Consider the following 21,994-nt stretch of genomic DNA (forward strand, 5'->3'; position numbering starts at 1 on the left):
TCATGGATGTGTACTTATGTCTACATGTTTTACTAACGTGTGCTTGTTTCTATATTTAATATGTTAGCTTACAATTTGTATGTTATGGCTTTGATCTGCACTGTCACTCTTACTGTCACGCTTTAAAATGTACCCGCTGCGAGACTGATCATCTCAACATGAAATATTTCATTCTGGAAAATGTTTATTGTTACTGAAACAACATTTTAAGTGTTTTGTTGCTAATGCTACCCTGATCTGTGTGACCCCAAAGTCACACAATTATTTTCTCGTAACTGGCTATTTGTCATTTCCAGTATATTTTCCAAGATAAACTAGGTGTATCCAAATAAGATTTTGGACACAGAGGTTAAGGAACACTTTTGTAACGGCATTGAACAATATATTTGTTACCAAAATGCTGAAACAACACTGCTCTTGGAGTTGTACTGACATTTTGTCTCCAGTGTGTAATAAAAAGGGATTTAACTACCTCTATAAAAGTTTCCCTCACACACACTCACCTTCCCGTCCAGGATGGTCTCCCAGGTGGCCCTCTTCTTATTGACGGGACACTCCTCCATCTCTTGCATAGACACCTCGTACTCCCCGTCCAACAGCTGCAGGCGTCTGCACACACACAGCACAACATCATTCACAGCGTTTACACACACGTTGATGCACATGAGATAAGAGGAAAGTGTGTTCTTGTGTCAGAGGGTGACAGTGTGTGTGCCGGAGTGTGTTTCTCACCTGTTCTTATCAAAGACAGTCATCTGAGCCACAAATGTGGTTTCTCCCTCCTCCCTGAGAGAGGAGCTCCTCCTCTTCCTGTTTGACATTTCCTCTGTAAAATCTGAGACAGACGCATGATTCAATAAAAAGCCTGACAAACATCACAGTGGTGATTTCACATCTTCAAAGGAAATCATTTGGTTTCACATATCATTATATCAGTTATAATAACACCTTACTCACCAAGTTATTACTAAGCTTACAGCTACAAATATTGATTGAAGTGTAAATCAGGGATTTAAATGACAAAAATGATCAGAGTTCATTTTCAAAAATGATCAGAGTTCATTTTCAAAAATAATTTGTGTCATCATTAAATGAGTTTTTGTGACACTGTACCGCATTACTATGGGTTTTTAAATCCGTCTTCAATTTTCACCAAGATAAACTGTGAAAAAACTGAACTGCAATAGATTGGAAGACAATTCACTTTCTCAGTCATTGTTCTTTACTAATAAATGAGCAGATACAGTTGAACAATCTGTTAGATGAACACATCTGAATATTTCTGCTAACAGGTAACCCAAAGTTAATTTGGTCTATGAATGTGTTGGATGATTGGGTATTCATTTTTCAATTTCACATTTCTTTTATCTTCCAGAAAAGTGTGAGTTACCTAGATGTTTGTTTGCAATCTGCCGGTCTATTGGCCTGGTTAGTATGATGATGTTATAACTGACAGAAAGAAGACCCATGTTTGATCAACAGTCAGTCCTCACCTCTGCTGTGGTGGTTCTCCCCGTTGGCCAGGCCGTTGATCTGGGTGCGGGGGGCTCCGGGCCTCGACACTCTGAACAGCAGCGAGTAGGACTTGACCATGTGAGAGTTGCTGGGTTCAAACTCGCTGCTGGGAACCAGTAAAGAGGGGACGGAGCCGGGCTTGGGGGAGACTCCAGCGCTGGTGTCTGGGTTCAGAGGAACCTGCTTCTTCCCCGTCGGGACCTGCTTCACCGGGCAGCTCACATCCTGGACAGGAGAACACATGTCAGATACATTTCAGAGCATTACAGAGACCCCTGAGAGCATGTGATGACCAACACACACCTTCCTCTTCTTGTGACAGACTTTGACCAGCAGCACCTCCAGAGAGACGGAGTTCTGCTCATTCTCACTGTCCTGAGATGACTTCCCTGAGGAGACACCGGGACGAAAAGACTTCCTGTCAGTCACCCAGAATCAGGGGAAAGACTACATCTAAAGAAAACAGGTTGGAGTACGGGAAGAGAAGACTTACCAGCTTTGTGGAAGAAGCCAGTAAAGGTGAGCTGCAGATTAGAGGCCAGGCTGGGGGAAAACAAATAAAAAAATAAAACTTTTTATTATAATTCTTACAGATAATCAGAAATTACCAGAAAAATCCACAGAAAATAAACAGCAAATGTTTTGTACACTGATTCCTCGTTTCAAAGTCAATTTAATTTGGCAAAATGGCGGGAAAATGCTGTTTTTAGCTTTACAATGATTTATACATGTAAACGTATTAAACTGAAAACATTGTGTTGTATTGTCACAACACAAAAAATTGAAAGCCCCTTAAGCTTTCAACTGGCATGGACTTACTCGAACAAACATTGAATTGAATAATCTTGAAAATAGTTAGCAGTATAATTGATAATGAGGATTATAGTGAATTGCTGCCCTGGAAAAAAGAAAAGGAGCATTAAATCTCTGCTGAGTGTTTACCTGTGAGTCTCCTGTTCTCCTCTCATCTTTTCCACTTTGAACAACAGATTGTCAACCTTGGAGCTTTTCCTGTACATGCAGACAAACAGCGGGGTTAGCAACAACACCATCCAACAGTCAGCCACAGGCAGAACAACACACCTCTACACACAGGAAGAGGATTCACAGAGAAAGGTCAGAGACAAATGGATTTATTCTGTATTTAGATTCAGTCCACAGACTAACATCATCTGCTAGAACAGTTATATTAATGCTCATTTATCCGTTATAAAAGTTAAGGTTTTCCCTTTCCTGTAGTGTGTTATATAGGTTTCTGTGCATGTAAGGGCAGGCTGCAGCGTGTCATCCGCTCTGCAGAGAAGGTGATCGGCTGCAATCTGCCATCCCTCCACGACCCTGAGGCGGGAAGATAGTGGCCGACCCCTCCCACCCTGGACACAAACTGTTCGCCCCCCTCCCCTCTGGCAGGAGGCTGCGCTCCATCAGGACCAAAACCTCTCGCCACCTGAACAGTTTCTTCCCCTCCGCTACCGGCCTCTTAAACAAGGCCCGGCCCCCCCCCACTGACACTTTACCTCAGCCACAACGCAGACTCTATGCATTACATGAATGCACACAATGTTTAAATATTGCTTACTGCACATATTTTATATTCTATAGATTATTGCATTCTATTTCGATGTAAATTACTGCTTATTTTATTGCTATCTTACTATATATTTTTTGTATTACAGTGTTCTTAATATAGTTAGCTGTCTGTGTACTTTTTTTAATTTTAATGTATGCACCATGACATCAAGTCAAATTCCTCGTACGTGTGAACCTACCTGGCAATAAACCCGTCTCTGATTCTGATGTAAATGGAACACCTCCATTGGTTTCCTTTGTTAAGTTACGTAACATTATGACATCACTATGTATTGGCTAGAGCTCCAACACATTATAAGTGGCGGGACATCTCTAAGCAGTTGACCAATCACAACAGAGCTGGCCAACTAACCAATCAGAGCAGACTGGGCTCTGGTTTCAGACAGAGGGTGAAAAGAGGTGCTGCAGCACAGGCAGTATGAGAAAAATAAAGAGCTTTTTGAACATTAAAGCATGGAGACATGTCCCAGTAGAGACACTACATACTGATATACACCTGAACATCAGGAGGAGAGGACTCTTTAAAGTAGAGACACTACATACTGATATACACCTGAACATCAGCAGGAAAGGACTCTTTAAAGTACAGACACTACATACTGATATACACCTGAACATCAGCAGGAGAGGACTCTTTAAAGTAGAGACACTACATACTGATATACACCTGAACATCAGCAGGAGAGGACTCTTTAAAGTAGAGACACTACATACTGATATACACCTGAACATCAGCAGGAGAGGACTCTTTAAAGTAGAGACACTACATACTGATATACACCTGAACATCAGCAGGAGAGGACTCTTTAAAGTAGAGACACTACATACTGATATACACCTGAACATCAGCAGGAGAGGACTCTTTAAAGTAGAGACACTACATACTGATATACACCTGAACATCAGCAGGAGAGGACGCTTTAAAGTAGAGACACTACATACTGATATACACCTGAACATCAGCAGGAGAGGACTCTTTAAAGTAGAGACACTACATACTGATATACACCTGAAAATGAGCAGAATAGGGCCTCTTTAAATGTTGTGCAGGTAGCATGCTTACTTAATATTAGCTGATCGTAAACAGCCGCAGGTAGTTGAGATGGTTAACGTGTTTAAGAGGTTTCAAGTGTTGACAGAGAAACAACTGAAGATGTTCCATTTGGACCACAACAAGCCCTGAGTTTTGCCTTTATCTGTCAGTATTGTTTTAGATGCTTTTGGTAGAATTGCATAAGCGCCATGTGCTTAAAAAAGCTCGCCCACCTGGCTTCAATCTGCAGTGGGATTCTGGAGCGTACCCATTAGTCCACACATCATTTTCCACTTCCGTCCAACTTCCACCTGAGCGGCAGGCTAATGAGCCAAAGTAACTGAAAACACCTGTGAGGTTCTGCAGGGTCTTGCATCACACTGGAACCCTCCTCACATCTTAATTTGACAGAGTTTAGCACTAAATAATGGCTCAACTTTAACTCCAGCAACCCAATGCATTAACTAAATATAAGCAACACTGTACTGTCACATGAACACCATTATTCCACTCTCAAGGAAAACAATTATTGCGGCCGGATATGCAGTACTATGAGCCTTTACTTGGCATAAAACATTCAGACTAAATTCAGACTATGGATCAGTTTTGGAAAAAAAAACACTTTAAAAAAAGAGCATCAAAAAGACAGTTTAAGTCAAAGAGTCTTAATAAACTGACAGAAAACGTGTCAACGCATTGCAACATTTAAGCGGTTTAATTCAGCGTAGAGTAAAGTAAAGACTTTTAACATTGTTCAATCTGATTATTAAAATCCACAGCTTCTCTTAATTGGATGCATGTCAGTTATCTGTGTGGAGCGTATTCATCTCTCATCACCAGCAGTGCTTCATGTGCCTGGAGCATGCAGGAGGGCAGCGGAAAGTGAAACTGAGCCAAGCTGCAGCAGAAAAACGCGTCGCCCGGTTCACTGAGTACACTTCAATTCAGGAATAACAAACGTTTTTCTAACGGCTGCCATTTTTAGTCCACTACCAACTCCCAAGCAAGCACTAACAAGAAGTTGGTGTGACAGAGAAGAACACTCTGGTTCTTGTGTGTCTAAGTAAGGGCAACACACACATTTTAGTAAGATGGTAACAGATATAGGTTGAAAGGGTTTCAGACAGAGATGACATAATGTCCAAAATGTAATTCTTAAAAATAGGAAATGTATGCATTTTTCTCTTGTTAAAAGCTTGAATAGATCTTAACTTTTCAAAAAGGAAAAAATACTAAATTATTACCAAAGGAGCAAAGGGATTTGTTAATAAAACTTGGGCTATAATATGGAAAGTTTTACATCCATAGAATATCTCGTTTTAAGTGCTGCAGTCAATATACTTCAACTACATTGATAATTAAGTTATTGTTTAAGTGATTTTTATATATACGAAAATGTCAGAAAAGCTTTCCACGCTAACTACGGAGAATTTCTGCTACTCTGTTTATTTTAAGATTTTTTTCATTGACAAATCAAGACATTGAGAGAAACTGAGAGAGGCTTTTTGATTCATCTAGAAAATAATCAGCAGATTAATTGATAGAAAAATAATCTTTCATTGCAGTTCTTGCAAATACATTTTTGTATGTAACACCTGCATAAACAAATGCTGTTTAACCAGTATCACCAATGACATGAAGCACAGCAGGGTGTCATTGACAGTCTTTTGATACCAGTGTCAAACCTTTGTCAGAAAAATCCCCCCAAAAATACAATTCATACATATTTCAAGTCAACCCAAACAGCTGTAAAGGACAAATTGCAAAAAAGCATCTAACTGACAAAAATATGAATATAAATGGCTAGACAGAGACAGTTTGGTAGCTAAGGAAAAACTGATTATCAACCAATATTCAACTTGCTGCTACTTGGTGTTACATGAATAGCAGCTGATACAATGGCTAGTTTTCACAACTTTCTTTTACAAAACTATGCAACCCAAGCTTTTCAACAAAGAATACAAAAACCTGTATTCCTTTAACACAACATCCGTGTGTAAACACCGACATGGCTGTATTTTAACTCTCCTGGACCACAAGCAGCCCCATGTGTATCAGGAGAATCTATTTTATGTGCAGCGTCTGTATGCAAAGCAGCCTAACTGAAAACCTCTCTCCTAGCTTTAAGCCCCCTCCTACTGCAGCACACACGCCGGTTAACTTTATCTTAAGATAACATTTGACCTGCTTTTCAAGAGTCAGTTTCAGGTTTAACATAAAGCCATGAAAGAAAAATGAGACAGAAGCAACGATACAAGAAGCAACCAAAATAAAAAACACCTGATCTGTTGAGCCGTAACATTTTCTAATAATACTCTTCATGGGAAATCTTGATTTAATGCATTAGAAATACTGGATTTTTACCTTTTAACGTTATTCCTTGAGTTTCTGTGGGACATGTAGGTGAGGGTCCTGTGCAAAAATATCGGCTGAAATGTAGCAGAGAGAGATAAAACACATGAATTGAAGGTACAGGAACATTTCCTCTGATCTTAAAAGGTCAAGTCAGTCATGTGACTTGGTCAAGGAAAGGCAAGACTCACAGCGATCAAGTTCCTGGTGCGAAGGAACCTGTAGATTTGGGTTGGTTCTGCAAATAAATATGATGACATCATCAGCACATTACTTTATGAAGTGTTCAGCCTTTTATGCAAGTGTTTTAAAATCTTAACATGTGTCAAGCTCGGTACATTTAGTGATAAAATCTAACTTTGTTAATAAACTCAATCATCCAAGTCATGTATCAAGAAAGAAATATTCTACATTTCAAGAGGATCTGACAGTTTTTCTTTATGTCGTTTTATTTTTTGCTGACATTCAAAATAAGATATAATTTGTTGTCAGGTAACTTTGTTTATTTACATTGTAAGTATTTGAAAAATACTAGAAGTTAAAAGTTGTTCAAATAATGCATCCTTAACAACCATAGACCCAAAGTAAAATTAACCAATACAAAATATACTTCTAAAAGTAAAACACTGACGGGAAACATTGTACTAAACAATAAGTACTTTGAAGTACATTAAGATAATAATATTTGCATTGTTTTAATTAAGTTAAGTCTTTGAATGCATGTATTTGACTTGTATTTGAGTATTTTCACAGCATGGTAATTGGAGCTATGAATTAAGTTAAGATCTGAATACTTTTTCCACTTCTGGTAAATAAAAGTAAACTGGAAAAACGACCAAGCTTAAATCACGATGATAGTTTAAAGTCTGTAGTACAATGATCTGCTCCTTCAACAATGGAGCATTTACCCGGTTTCCTGTAAAGCTTCCTGCGACCTTACATACAACTCCAATGATATATTTAAAACAGCAGCAACTCACTCTCGAAGGCCTGCAGGAACAACTCGTGGTCGGCTTGAATGTGTTGCATGCTGGGCTTCTTGGCTACAGCCATGGAGGAGGAGGAGGTGGACTGGTGGCAGGACCCGTTGGCTTTTCCTCCAGAACCAAAGCCCCCAGAGTGACTTCCACCTGAGGAGCTCTGCTTCTGTGGAGCCATTGCCAAACGAAAGGCAACTGTCCAACCAGATGTGAACTGGTGTTAAAAAAAGAAACTCGGGTCCTCTTCCTTTGTCAAAACAAAAGAGCAGCGTTTGCGGTAAAACAGCCGCTTAAGCGAAACACTTCATTTTAAAAAGCCGATAGTGAAAATTCAAGTCTTTTGTATTTGACAGCTACAAACAAATGCTGTATTTTCGGCACAGGTTAAATAGTTAAGTGGTCGGCGAACAGGCTTGAAATGCGCCAAACAAGAAATCCAGCCTCTGGCAAGCTAACCGGCTAACTTCCTTAGCCAATTAGCATCGACTCCGGGCTAACTGGTTAGCATTGTCCGGTACTGTGATTTCACACATCCACAACTCGGAATCTGCTGCCAAACGACAGCTGGCTAAACACAAAAAAGGCACACGTTTTCAGAGTTTTCGATGCCATAATTTCGACAAAATCCCCATCAAATCTCGCCGAGCGCCGGTTGGCAAGTTCGGTTAGCGGTAACTGGAAAGCAACAAAAAAGTCATAAAGAACTTATCCGGTCAGGACTTTCAAAATAAACGTTATTTATAGTATAACATTATAAAAACATGTTTCACTATGTTTTGTATACAACACTGATGTGAATGTTAACATGTAAATACATATCAATGGAAAGACGTTCCCCAATAAACACATGTTATGTAAAAAAAGGTAATCTTGATCAATTCAAAAGTTTATTTTGAAGGTAGAGTCAGAGTTCCGTTTTTTTCAGGTTCGCCGACTTGTTAAATGTAGGGTGAAGCTCTGTTGAAAGATCCCGCCTTCTACTACCCCAATCCAATCACGGTACTTGTTTGTTAAATCTGGAGATTTCATTGGTTGTCTGGGGCTGAGGCACATTTGCCGCCTGTAGCATGGTGAGCCCATGGATGTGTGGGGTAACACAGCTCTAAATAAGGACAGACAAGAAACTTAAATAAATATACCTAGTAGGCTCCTCTATTTGCTCATTCTGTCATAACAAAAGTACTACTATACCATGCCATTGAAAATAAAAGTACATTATAGTATATTTGTCATAAAAAGGTCGCAAAAGTCATAGTATGTAAAAAGGTATGCCATAAAACGTTGTAGTAAAAATGTCTCTAAACATGCCATATGATTGTGAAGTAAAAGTCCTGCATTCAAAATGTTACTCAAGTAAAAGTACTACAGTATCGGCATCAACATATACTTATGTTTTGATTATATTTATTGATACATTAAAATGTTATCAAAGCTGGTAAAGCGTCCGGACTAAAACCACCAGGGACAGTTTCATCCCACAGGCCATTAGACTGCTAAACACCTGAACTTTTGAAAGAACATCCATAACATTCATCTGTTTGCAACTTATATATATCAATATTCCAATCACTTGTATAGACTATTCTGCACTATTTGTATTATATTATATTTTATTTACTTGCACTATTTTATCCGTTTTATTGTGTTGCACTGTTGGAGGAGCCTGTGACCAAGCATTTCATTGTCATAACTGTAGCTATGCACACATGACAATAAAAGCCTTGAATCTTGAATCTAAAGGTGCAGCTAGTTTTAAGGACTTTGTATACTCCAGGTGTAACTAAAGTCTGATTAAGAGTGAGTTGATTATATTTCACATCATTAATCCAAATGTGCAAAGTAACTTAAGGTATTACATAAATGTAGAGGAGTAAAAGTACACTATTTACCTCTGAATTTTAGTGGAGTAGAAGTGAAAGTATCAAGAAATTGAAATACTCACGTATGAAACACCCCCTCAAAATTGAACTTATCCCTCAAAAGTACTCGAGTAAATGTAATGTTACTTTACACCACTGGTAGTCTGCCATAAAAATTGTCATAACATAGTATACACAGTATAACATGTCATAAAAATGGAATAAACTAACACCCACATTTACATGAATCCCATATTGCAAGGTTCTTTTTTTCCAATTTTTTTCAATTTTTTCTTATTGAGTGTCTTTTGGAGTGTGTGTTTAGTTTATGTTTGTGATGGACTGCAAAAAGAAAAACAGTGATCTATTTTGTGTACAGCACAACTTTCAAAGTAAGATAATTTCAGTAAAAATTGTAGAAAGTCTGCTGTCAAAGGTATCTTTAAAATGTATTAGACATTCCGAGATGTCACTTTTCAAGGCCTTCTCATGCTTCATACATACCTTTTATACATGTCAGTACATTACATGTTACTTGTTAGACGCTTTTATCCAAAGCGACTTACATACTCAATAATGTGGACAATCCCCACAGGAGCAATTTGGGGTGAAGTGTCTTGCCCAGGGACACAACGACATGCTGACTGCAGTGGGGTTTGAACATGTGCTCCCCTGATCCGAACACCAACGCACTAGTCCACTGCGCCACAGCCTCCCTATTTAACATAGCCTATTGATACAAAAGGATCAAGATGGAAGCAGATTAAAAAACATATATGTATTTACCAGTAAAAAATACTCATATTAAGAAAGGCAGGATCATGTATTTCACACAAAAACTCTCATGACAGGAAGCAAAAAGGCAGAATTGAATCACAAAGTTTGGACTTAAGTTATGATTTATTAGTCAAACATATTCCCTTTAAAAGTAGCCATCGTAGCAGTTTGTCAGAGTAACATACAGTAGTACATACAGTACACTGAACCCCGGAAGCAGGTAGTTAAAGTCAACAACACTGGATTAAATCATTTAAAACACAAAAGCACGATACACAAAACTCGGACAGGTAACAGTTGTGGTGAAAATGTTAATGTTGCCATTAAACATCCCAAAAATAAATAGACTAACCTTCATCTTAAATCCCTTCTCCTCAGTTTAGCAAAATCAACAATAGATTAAGTATTACACCAGTGTTTGACCTTCTTAACTGTGTTATCTTGTGCTCATCCTGTTATTCCAGGTCTTTTACCTCAAACCAGGATAGTGTTGTGCAAAAATCATGACCTGAAACCAAATTAAAAAAGTATAGCCTTTATTTTCAACCCTGCTGCCTCAAGATCACAACTTAATTGAAAAGTCTTAATATCTCTTTATACTAGGCTTAAATACACAGACAGACAGTATATGAGCAATACTATCTCAAGATAAAGATAAATTAATAATCCCTACAAAAAAACAGATAAGAAATAGTGACTTGTTTTTGAGGATAGAGTTGATTTTATAAGTATTACATTGTGATCTTGTGATAACAGGTTTTTAAAAAAAAACTTGGTAGCAACCACAGTCACATTTAACATCTGTAACAAATCCAAAGGTCATTTTTAAAATGGTCTCCACTGGCAAAACGTCTTTGCACCACATCACACCTTTGGAAGATGTTCAAAGAAATATTTCACGTGTCGTGTTTTTTTCTTCTTTTCATTTAGTTTCGATGCTGTTCAGTTCAGATCATGTTTGGAAAAAAGTCAATTGCAGTTATTTTGACTGATATTATAATTCTGATAATAGCTTAATTGAAGGGAGTAATAAGCCTTACATTATTATTGTCATTTTGATTTTAAAACATATATAAAAAAGATTATGGTGTGACCTGTTCCCAACAAAGACATATTCTTAAGTCTGTAAAATTCAATTATGTAAGAGCATCTCTGTTGCAATATTACAAAACAATTATGGTATTGCAGTAAACCATATTTCAATTTTGTGACAATTTTCATTTTCAGCTCTAGTAACACAGGGTGAGTAATTGATATTCAAATACCAATTTGAGGGTAAAGTATTCTGTTAAAGGTCCCATGTCATGGCCATTTTTTACTGATCACAATTCCATTGTTGAGGTATACTAAAATAGATATACATTGTGCAATTGTCCAAAATCACATTGGTTTCTCATACAGCATCTCTGTATAGTATGTGTATTCACTCTCTGTCCTAAACGACTTGTTGGAGCTCCTGCCTCCCCCTCCCTATGAGCCCAGTGGCCGTCTTTGAGACAGCGAGATACAGCTAAACCCAGCCTGAACACACACACACCCGCAGCCTGGCTGGGAGTTTGTGTGTGTGCTCACACACCGACTCACAGCCTCGCCGCGTCCCGCCGTCTCGGAGGAGAAATCGGCGGAGCTGCAGCTGAGAAAAGATTGAGTGTGTGTGTGTGTGAGGAAGTCAGCGGATTGGTCCTTTTGGACCAATCCACGGACTTAACGTAACGGCTCCGCGGACGTAACGTAACGGCTCCAGGGATTGGTCTATTTGGACCAATGGGTCCATTTGGGTATGGGCACGTCACTGTACCCAGGAAGAAAACACTGGAAAAAGAGAAATCTCCAACGAAGCGTTCTGGGGCAGCAGAGACAGGTATTTTCTGTGTTAGAGTTTTACTTGCTACAGGGTGTACTTTGAGGGTTTGTGACTTTGCAGACCGTTTACATGCAGAAAAACCTTTATAACACAAAAGGGGACGAGTAATAACCGGAAAAGCATGACATGGGACCTTTAAATTAGTCATTTCAGAGAGTTTTTCTCAAGACTGATGTCCTTCAAGCATGGCAAAAAAAGTCAAAGTGCAAATTAGCCTAGTGATGATTTTGCATTAGTTTTACCTAGGCCAGTTTAACATTCAAAAACAAGGGAGAAGCTGACACCCCAAGGCCCACAAAGTGATGGGTAATGAACATGTTTATAAGGTCCTTATCAAGCTTTTCCGCGCATTTTAGTTTCCCATCAGTGCTCCTGACTTCATTTGGGCTCGATCTTCAAGTGAGAACAGCCACATAAACCAAACTGTCAGCATCGGGATAGCATGGTTAATGCCTGATATCCTGCGACAAATCAAGACGTGGGAGCTTAGTGGGAGAGGTTTTAGTGTTTTCTCCAGAATATGTAGGTAATGAGCAGGAGGAGCCCTGCCGACAGGCCTGCGATCAAAAACTGGTGGATAGAGAGGACGTTTTCCAGCGTGTGGATCCTCTCCTCCATGGCACTGGTGTGGAAGTAGTCATAGATGCCAGCTCCGATGCTCCACAGCGCCCACACTGCGTCCAACACCAGCGGCATGTTGAAGCAGACAGGGAGGCTCAGCTGCAGCGATCAGGAGCGCTCTGTCAGAGGCTGCAACAAAAGACAAACCGAGATTTAGACTTGACAACAAGCAATGGTAGTTTTAAACGTCAATGCCAACATTTTGAAATGGAATTACCAATACTAAACCAAACCCACAATGAGGAAAATGCATAAAATCCATTCAAACCTTCTCCAATCAAGCAAATCTAGCTATTACTTTTTATTTCTTTATCCCCCAGTAACTTATCGCCTTCTAAACCTAAAAAATAAGCTGTATTATCTATTTATATAATGCCTTTCATGCAAAGTTGCAATACAAGGTGCTTACAATACAATACAATACAATTACAACAATATATTAACATAGCACATTTAAATAGGCTAGATAAAAGATTAAAATATTTTATTAAAATGGCTAGGTAAAAATATCCATCCCAAGATTTCATTTAAAAGGTATTTCTCCTTTAATTTGTTTGTAAAAAACGTTATTGTTACCTATATGTCCTTGTTTTAAAATCATCGTTATAACTACCACGTTGCTTTTTTATTTGTTCCTGAATGTCTGAATGTAGAGAGGCAAACAACTTAAACATTAGAATTAAACCGTAAATTCCACACTTTCATTTTTTGCCAGATTTTCTTTGTGGGCAAATCCACACTGTCAGTGACATTGGACAAGTATACACTTTTAGTAATATGGCAACATTTAATTAAGTCATGCTTAACGAAAGTAATATTTCAAAGGTGACAACAGTGTACTCTTCTTAAGAGACATTGAATTAGGCAATTTCCCCCTTCTTTACATAGCAGAGGACTGGGAGATATTGTTAACGTTCACAATGTTCAGTTTTGAAAAGTATTATGCTAAGGAATAAAATACATAAAAAACACATGTAAAATAATTATATTTATGTAAAATCCAACCACCTGTTGTTATTGATTGGAATTACTCATCTCAGCAGCCAAAATGCAGTCAAACGATAGCATAATACCAGTAGGCCCATAAACTTAACGTCAATATCAAGTGTACACTTTATATAGTGATATATTTGATGTGCCGAATTGAATAATGTGTAACCATAATGTGTAAGAAGTCTTGATTTATACTTTCAATAACACATGAGCTCGTCTATCATCACGGGTTTATTAAATTCGACATTTTGTAAATACAATTTGGCATGCGTAAAACGACTTCCTGGAATGCTGTTAAATATGTAAAACTAAAATACAGTAACACCAACAATGTAACTGCACACTATTGCAACACATGTACTAGTTGAATATGCATGTGAATGCGATATATTTGACAGGAATTACCCCAGTAACGTTATTGAACTCATCCTCTGCTAGCAAGCTAACCCTTTAGCCAAGATAAGTTCTTACCAAACTAGCACTGATTTTATTACGTCATGTTACTCACAGCATGAGCTACTTGTAAATGTGGATGTATCGAACAATCGTCGCACAGGCACATGCATCAACATGGGGCTTTCACATCATCGTAAGACATCTGTTGTTACATGTTCCATGGAAATATTGAAATCCTATCCTTAGGTACTTCCGGGTGTGTTCTCGATCACGTTTCCCCCTTCTCTTATGTATGGCGAGTAAGGCACGCCAAACTTCACTACGACTTAATTTGCATGTCTTTGCTAACCGTCCAAATGTTCTTAATAAAACATTATGACCAATTCTTTTTCAAGGGCCATCTGCTGGGACATTCGGCTAAATACAAGGAATCTGTCAAGGTGTGGTAATGTTTCAATGGGCTCACATGTCATTAGCTCTCCACAAGGTGTAGGCTACGATGCGAAGCCAACCTTTTCCAAACGTTTACTGAATGGAACCTTTTGGTATATTGTGTTTAGCCTATTTTCATAACACATTGGAAATTCTATTTTGAAAGATTAGGATTTTTTCTTGTTAATATTTAAAGCGCGATTAGCCCGTTTGCCGTTGAGAATATCAAAGTATCTTGAACGAATGTATAAAATGGAGGTTGGTACGCTTCATGCTTCATCTCCAATATATATGTGTGTTTAAATCCTCATAATGTGGCCCGTTCACACTGCCAGGCGCGGTGGCCAAGTGGTAAGGCGTCGGTCTCGTAAACCGAAGATCGCGGGTTCGATCCCCGTCCGTGCCTGACCCGTGTTAAACGTGTTAAACCAGCTCTACTTCTTTTTCGCATACATCTTTAACTGAAGATACCGAGGCATATAATTGTAGATATTAAATAGATTGATGTCAACTAACTGCAACTTCTGCAACTAACTGCAACTTCAATCAATAATGCAAAGGTCACATAATTGTACAAACACATGTATATGATTAATTGTACAAGTTATTAATAAATAAGCCCAACAAGTATTTTGGATTGTGACTGAATGCAATTTCTACATACAAATTCTCTCCCCTTGTGAAAGATATCTTCAAAGTACACAAGAAGGCGCTAAAACAACACTTATAGGTCTAAATATGATTTTTTTACAAGGCACTGGAACGCTCACCTTGCTGATCTGATAACTGCAGATTCAAACATCACACCTTCATGACTAAAATCCGGACTAAAATGACAGTTAAATGAGACATCCTAATAAAAAGGGTCGTTTCCTCACTTACAATGAAGATTTCTAACTTTTGGCAAAATGCAAGTGCACAAGTCATAACAAATTTAACATAAGCCTTTTTTTTGGACATTTTAATGCAGAATGTTACAAATTATACCTTTCATTTACGGTAAAACAATTTGTGTACATCTTTATCACATCAGTGCACAGACCTGCTTTTTAATCAACAAATATATCATACAGTTAATGTGGGTGTGCAAAGTTACATTGCATTAGTTAATATTATGACATTTAAAAAAGATTCCAGCATGTTGTGTGTGAGCATTTTAGCTAATCACTCACTCACTATTAACAACCTCCGCCCCTCCTTTAACTTTAAGCTCAACGGATTCCCAGTCAAAGACATTTCCTCTTGGTACTCTCTTCCCTGAATTCATGTCTTGGATGGTGCTGTCTGAGAGGACAGAGTCCCACATATTAACATCACTGATCGACCCAACAAAACTCTGTTTGGCGTCAAAACTCCCCAGGTAGTTATCCGGATCTTGCCCGATGATAACCTTGCCTTCGGAGCGGATCCTGTGACCCCTCCTGTAAATTTTGGTCACGCTTTTCCTCCCATCCATGAAGATGGCAGCCGCTCCTGAACTGGAATCCCAGGTGACACAAATGTGGGTCTCAGTGGGCCCAAGCTTAGGGGCCTTGAACATAACGCCATCTCCACTCAGGTAGAAGGAGTATCTAAACACACAGATATACAATTAATCAGAGTTCCTGCTGAAATACATGCATACCAAGTTACTGCGTGGCATTTTGGTTTTGATAAAACAGTGTAGTTCCACTATATAAACGTTACATTCATAATCAAACGAGACAATCTGCAAGAGAATTAGCTATTTTTTGTTATTCTTAATGCTTGTCATTCACACGTTGATTAAATAAAATAAGTAGGCTGCCGATACATAGCAGAACAATTGTGGCAATGTTCAGCTTAATAAGCCTTGTTCAACATAATTTCTTTAGGTAATACTACAGCGGGCTGCAGGCGAACCAAGTCCGCGTTTCGCTGCATTCCTTGATCTCCAGTTATAACGCTGAACTCCGCCGCCGGGATGCCGGCGGCCACCACTTGGTTAATTGGGTCCCCTTTTAACATTTGCTCCCGTTTAGCATTATGGGCGTCATAGCCATAGACTATAAAAGTCTTACCCAAGGCTGAATCATACACTAAACTGTATATATATATATATATATATATAGGCTATATCAAGTACAGTAACTACAACTAGCTAACGTTGTAGCCTAGCAGAGTGGACAAGTTGCTGTTAGCTGACAGTGAGGCACGTACCTGTCCATCAAAGTGACCACGCCCTAATTTATGCAAACACTTTAAGACCTAATATAAATAAAAGGGTCGCGTTATAAAACAATTCACTCACCAATTCATAATCATGAAGGTGGAATCTAACTATATCCCGAATAATTTGTATTGCTTCCAGGGGCAGAAACACGTTTATTTCTGCTATAAAGTTGGGCATTTTAACATGGGGGTCTATGGAAATTGATCCTTTCTGCAGTCATCGCCTATCGACCAATAGATGAACTGCAGTTTGTGGCACTTCCTTATTGGCCTCCCGGCTCTGCCCCAGAGTTTGACGCTTGGTTCACACCAAAAGGATCTGGAACTAGAACTTTTTGTTGCGAAATTTTTCTCCCCTTTTTAGTCCCTGCTAGAGAGCAGGTACTTTCCTGGGAGAAAAAGGTTCCCATTTCTGATTGGCTGGGCGAATTGCAAACCACGCCCCGTAAAACTCGGAAAGGTTTTGTGAAGCCGTCATTGTATTTGCTGGCATTAGCATTATTAGCATTAGCATTAGCCCAGCGCACCAACGGAGAGAGACTAATTTATGGCAACACAAAAAAAAACATGGGAGTGGTGGAGTGATGAGGAGGTGTCGGCGTTCTGGCGATTTACTCGGAAGGCTTCAGTAGAAGCTGCTGGGACTCCCAGCAGCTTCTACTCCGGGGACTTCCGGCCGGGGACTTCGGGTGGCAGTATACACCGTGAAGTTGTTTGCGGCCTGCCAGTAAACCCAAAGCAGAAGAAGAAGAAGTGACGTCAGCGGCTTCATTTCATGTATAATAAGAACTGGATACAGCGTCGGAGGCGGGGTCTCGTTCTTTCCTATGAGAGCTGCTCATTGGCGCATGAGGACAAATGGCCCAACTTTTGAGAGAGCGAAACGTCACAGATTACCCATCATGCCTAGCTGTCAGAGCAGAAGAACCCGTATGTGCGCTCACAGAGCATGCGCCCCTTAAGCCCCGCCCCCCGAGCTCCCACTCTCGGCTCAGTAGAATGAATGGAGACAGAAAATAAATCTAGATTCAGCTTTTAGTGCATTTTACATCTTTAAGAACCTAATGATTCTAATAAGGGCTATAAAATAGTTCATACTGGGTAGTTTAATTAGTTGAAAAAAAATTATCCGCTGATTTACAGACGTCTCTTTCCCAATGTTAGTCTATGGGAAAAAGTATGTCTGGGCCCAGTGACGTCACGGACTGATACGGAAATTGTAGTACCGCCGTTTGGACACAACGAATATTTTCATCAGAGTCCGGCGCACTTCCTGGGGGCTTGCTTCATTTGCCTAATCCTCCCTCAGGGACTCATTCAGGTGTGAACGCGATCTGCTCTTTACTTCCGGGAACTAAAGAGTTCCGATGAACTAAGTACTGGGAACTAAGGCCCAATCCCAAACCACGCCCTACACGCTACCCCTACACACTACCCCTCCGTGACGGAGTGAACTCCATGGAGTGACACTCGCAGCTCAACGAGGCTCCCTCCTGTCAGATGGAGGGAGTAACGGCCTGTCCACACGGCGGCGTTCGTTGTCGCTTGCCGGCGGGGGGGGCTGAAACTCGACCAACAACCAATCACATGAATCTCCCGCCCCGGACACACAAGCACGCGGTTTGATTGGCTAGAGCTTGTACTGGCATATGATTTGATTGGCTGACGCTTCCGCCGAAGCTTCAAAAGTTGAACATTGCTCAACTTTCGTCGCGAGCAACGCGAGCAAATCTATGCTTCGCTCCCACAATGCAGTTCGGCGAAACGTGACGTCACCCCATTCAAAGTGAATGGGCAGAAGCGTTGAAGCTTCAACGCACGCCGCCGTGTTGACGGGCCGTACATACAGCGGCAAGCTTTGGGACGAAGTCCCCTCTCTCCGGCAGAAACAGGAAATGCCGTAACTGTATGTAACAACGGTTTCAAATCAGCATCTCTTAAACAATTTTTTTTAATGAATAACTAAAATAACATCTTTAATTGTGTTACTTTTTTGTAAAGCTCTTTTAGTTTTAAACCTGATGTTTATAAGCTTCTTAGTTTTTGCAACAGTCTGTAAATATTTACGGCATTTCCTGTTTCTGCCGGAGAGAGGGGAGTTTGTCCCAAAGCTTGCCGCTGTATTTACTCTCTCCATCTGACAGGAGGGAGCCTCGTTGAGCTGCGAGTGTCACTCCACGGAGTTCACTCCGTCACGGAGGGGGAGTGTGTAGGGGTAGGGTGTAGGGCGTGGTTTGGGATTGGGCCTAAGTCTCTCTCCGTTGGTGCGCTGGGCTAATGCTAATAATGCTAATGCAAGCAAATAAAATGGCGGCTTCACAAAAACCTTTCAGAGTTTTACGGGGCGTGGTTTGCAATTCGCCCAGCCAATCAGAAATTGGAACCTTTTTCTCCCCAGGAAAGTCCCTGCTCTCTAGCAGGGACTAAAAAGGGGTGAAAAGGTTCGCAAAAAAAGTTCTAGTTCCAGATCTTTTTGGTGTGAATGCAAAATCCCAGGAACTATCGGAACTACTCCAGGGAAAAGTACTCCGGTGTGAAAGCGCCTATTGTCCCTGTTTCCGTTGTGTTTTCATCTTTATTGCAGGGTTTTGTATTTGCAGCTTTTAGTTTATGCATATTTTAGTAAACGCTGCGCATGTATTGTGAAGTTGGTCATTTGTGTTTTTATATTTGCATCGTTTCTGAAGCTGCAGTGCGTTTCTCCTAATGGAAATGTTTTGAGCGAGTTTGCATCTATCGGCCACCCTAGTTTGGGACTTAAGACTCAAATTTTAGGACTTGAGTGCAAAACCTTGTGACTTTCAAAACAAGGACTTCTGGTAATGTTAGTGATAGAAGAAGAATTGTTACAAGAATCAGTTTGAATATGAGGGATATTTTGGCATGCAAATGGTGAAATGTAAAACAAGAATCTAAAACAATGATCACTGAATATGTTCTTATGTTAGAGTCAATATAAGCATGTTGTGTGTACCTGCCGTCCAGCTCTTGCCACACATTCAGCTCGTCAAAGTCTTGAGTCCGGTATGCAAACAGGATGATCTCACGCTCCATATTGGGCAGCTCTGTGGCCACTCGCATGCACAGGGTGAACGCCGCGAGGTTCAGGGGCTTCTGGGGGACCATCTCCACATAACTGCTGTCCGACTCATCAGGGAACACCAAGGTCTTTAAAAACACACTCCCTGAGGGACAGTTACTTAAAAAGACGTTTTGGATGATATCAAATAATTTAAAATCAGGTTATCACTTACAAGGAATTTGATTTGGTGTAAAATGGTGCATGGAAAAACACAGTAGGAGAAATTTAAATGGAAAAATAAGAGCTAATTTGAAAAAAAAGATATACAAATAATATCCAAATTACCACGAAAAAATATTTACAGTTTATCTTAATATAATATAGAATAGCTGTGCAGTTTATACAGAATCCAGGTTTTTTGGCAAGTAAGTTTTCATAAACAAAGAATAAAAATGGAAAATAAGTATATTTAAAAAAGAATTAAAGGAAAAAATAAATATACAAAAAATATGACAAATACTGTAATGTACAGTTTATTTGAAATATAAGGGTAAGAGCTGTAAGGCTATGAATAGGAATCAAAATAGATAATGGTAAATTGGCTGAAATTGAATAAAAATAAGTCTTAACTAAGTGAACTTTAAGCTATTTAATATATACTTTTATACATGCACAGATATGAACAAAAAGACAGGAGGACAGGGTATATAATTACCTGCCAACCCAGCAGAGCTGGCAACGAGGAACAGGACAACTGAAAGTCTCATTTTGTCTGAGCAAACCTGCAAACATTTTGACAATGTACTCTTCTACTCATCCATACAACATTCAATCTTAAATCACAGTGTTTTCATGCATAAAAAAAGGTTATATAAAGATGTAAAAATATAAGGAAGGTGTGTACTTACTGTGTAGCTTTCTCAGGTGCAGCTGCAGAAAATCTGACAATTGGGGCCTTTATGTAGTGACTCCCTGAACCCTCCGCCTTGTTATGTATTGAATTTGAGCCTGAGATTAAAAAAATGTTGGGCAAGATTATATTGTATGAGTGAGGACAAACGGATCAATAGGCAAATAGTCCAGGTATTGCAAAATGGGGCGTCACGGGAGAAACATGCAACTGGCTGGCCTTAAAGGGCCCATGTCATGGCCATTTCCACTGATCATAATTACATTGTTGAGGTATACTAAAATAGATTTATACTGTGCAATTTTCCAAACTCACATTGGTTTCGCATACAGCATCTCTGTCAAGCATGTGTATTCAGCAGTATTCACTTTCTCCACTAAACGACTCGTTGGAGCTCTTGCCCCCCCCCTCCCTGTGAGCCTAGTGTGCTCCGATTGGTCAGCTCGGCCACTCGTTCTGATTAGTCAACCACCAGAGAGGCTGCGCCCATGTCAGTGCTTTTCCCGGCTGCTCTCAGCGTAACATCAGTCTTATCATGGCGTCGGTACAGCGGTATATTTTATATACATATATATTTTTAACTGTTGTTATAGAAGAGTGTGACGGCCCCAGGGCCTTTGTCTTACGATGGGGTGGAGCTGAAGAGGGTAATCAGCGTGATCACGGACACCTCCGGACACTACGGCCCCAGTCTCTCTCCAAAGTGGCTGCAGGAAGACTAACTCTGCGATCCTCTCAACCACCTATCTTTGCATTTACCACAATAAATGTGCCGTGGTTTTGTAAACTCGTGTATGTCTCCTTGTCTTTCCGTTGTGGCCTACGAGCTACTCTCATAACAAAGAGTAAGTTATTTTTACCCGTTATAAACTACTACTGTTTGATGAGAAATCAAATCATGGTTTGCTATATATGAATTCAGGGTAGAAAGGATAGGCCTACTAAGTATTTCCATTAAACTTTATTTTTAGAAATGTACAAAATGAACATAAATATACATATATACACGGTATATCATCCATTCCTCCTCCTCTTGCCTGCGCACAGCCGGTGCGGTGCCGTGCCTTTTAGCACGAGGCCTCAGTAGTAGTAGAATCCCTTCCCCGTCATGGATTGTCCGCCAGGATCTGGCTGGACGAAATCAAATGCACATCACAAAATATTAGAGAAACTTAGTTGTTTTAGATTCGTTAGTAGTAGTTGTGTAATGAACAGCTTGCCTGCTAATATGCTAACCTAGCTTTGTTTACCTTGGTAGCTAACACGATATGAACGTTAGCTTGGAGGAAAGGCAACTATAATGCAGTGTAATAAAACTACTATGAACAAAAGCTAGTGGTTCATATTAGGCTAGCAATAACGTGTTTATAATTGCAATCGTATACGGGTATTCTGCTACCATACAATGTAACTTGCATGAATACATTGTTTTGCGCTAGCATACAGCTAGCCTCGTTAGC

At 39.7% G+C, this 21,994-nt stretch overlaps 2 protein-coding genes and 1 non-coding gene across 3 annotated transcripts in view; 1 reads left to right on the forward strand and 2 right to left on the reverse strand.

Annotated features, from left to right (window-relative positions):
* LOC117492283 (polycomb protein suz12-B-like) overlaps positions 1-8,150 on the reverse strand; it is a 14,278-nt gene extending 6,128 nt beyond the window's left edge. Inside the window, exons 1-9 of the mRNA XM_034142444.1 lie at positions 7,471-8,150; positions 6,682-6,728; positions 6,503-6,567; positions 2,458-2,526; positions 2,009-2,058; positions 1,819-1,904; positions 1,494-1,740; positions 733-835; positions 504-609 (exon numbers count right to left, since the gene is read on the reverse strand). Of these exons, the coding sequence (XP_033998335.1) occupies positions 504-609; positions 733-835; positions 1,494-1,740; positions 1,819-1,904; positions 2,009-2,058; positions 2,458-2,526; positions 6,503-6,567; positions 6,682-6,728; positions 7,471-7,648 (951 nt within the window). The 5' untranslated portion in view covers positions 7,649-8,150. The remainder of the gene's footprint in view (positions 1-503; positions 610-732; positions 836-1,493; positions 1,741-1,818; positions 1,905-2,008; positions 2,059-2,457; positions 2,527-6,502; positions 6,568-6,681; positions 6,729-7,470) is intronic.
* A 6,596-nt stretch (positions 8,151-14,746) lies between these two features.
* On the forward strand, positions 14,747-14,818 carry trnat-cgu. The gene has a single exon. It is a non-coding gene; the product is annotated as a tRNA-Thr (tRNA).
* A 539-nt stretch (positions 14,819-15,357) lies between these two features.
* Positions 15,358-20,647, reverse strand: LOC117492258 (pentraxin fusion protein-like). Its single transcript, XM_034142409.1, has 4 exons — positions 20,533-20,647; positions 20,340-20,406; positions 19,577-19,787; positions 15,358-15,983 (listed from the first exon to the last, which is right to left on the reverse strand). The coding sequence occupies exons 2-4, from the start codon at positions 20,389-20,391 to the stop codon at positions 15,581-15,583; spliced, it is 666 nt and encodes a 221-aa protein (XP_033998300.1). The 5' UTR covers positions 20,392-20,406; positions 20,533-20,647; the 3' UTR covers positions 15,358-15,580.
* Positions 20,648-21,994: the final 1,347 nt, after the last annotated feature.

Source organism: Trematomus bernacchii, unplaced genomic scaffold (assembly GCF_902827165.1).
Source record: "Trematomus bernacchii unplaced genomic scaffold, fTreBer1.1, whole genome shotgun sequence".
Lineage (NCBI taxonomy): Eukaryota > Metazoa > Chordata > Actinopteri > Perciformes > Nototheniidae > Trematomus > Trematomus bernacchii.

Coding starts and splice junctions, on each gene's coding strand:
- LOC117492258 (XM_034142409.1), bottom strand. CDS start 20,391: ATGAGACTTTCAGTTGTCCTGTTCCTCGTTGCCAGCTCTGCTGGGTTG. Junction 19,788..20,339: donor CAGCTCTGCTGGGTTGGCAG/GTAATTATATAC, acceptor ACTGTCCCTCAG/GGAGTGTGTTTTTAAAGACC. Junction 15,984..19,576: donor TGGCAAGAGCTGGACGGCAG/GTACACACAACA, acceptor CTGTGTGTTTAG/ATACTCCTTCTACCTGAGTG.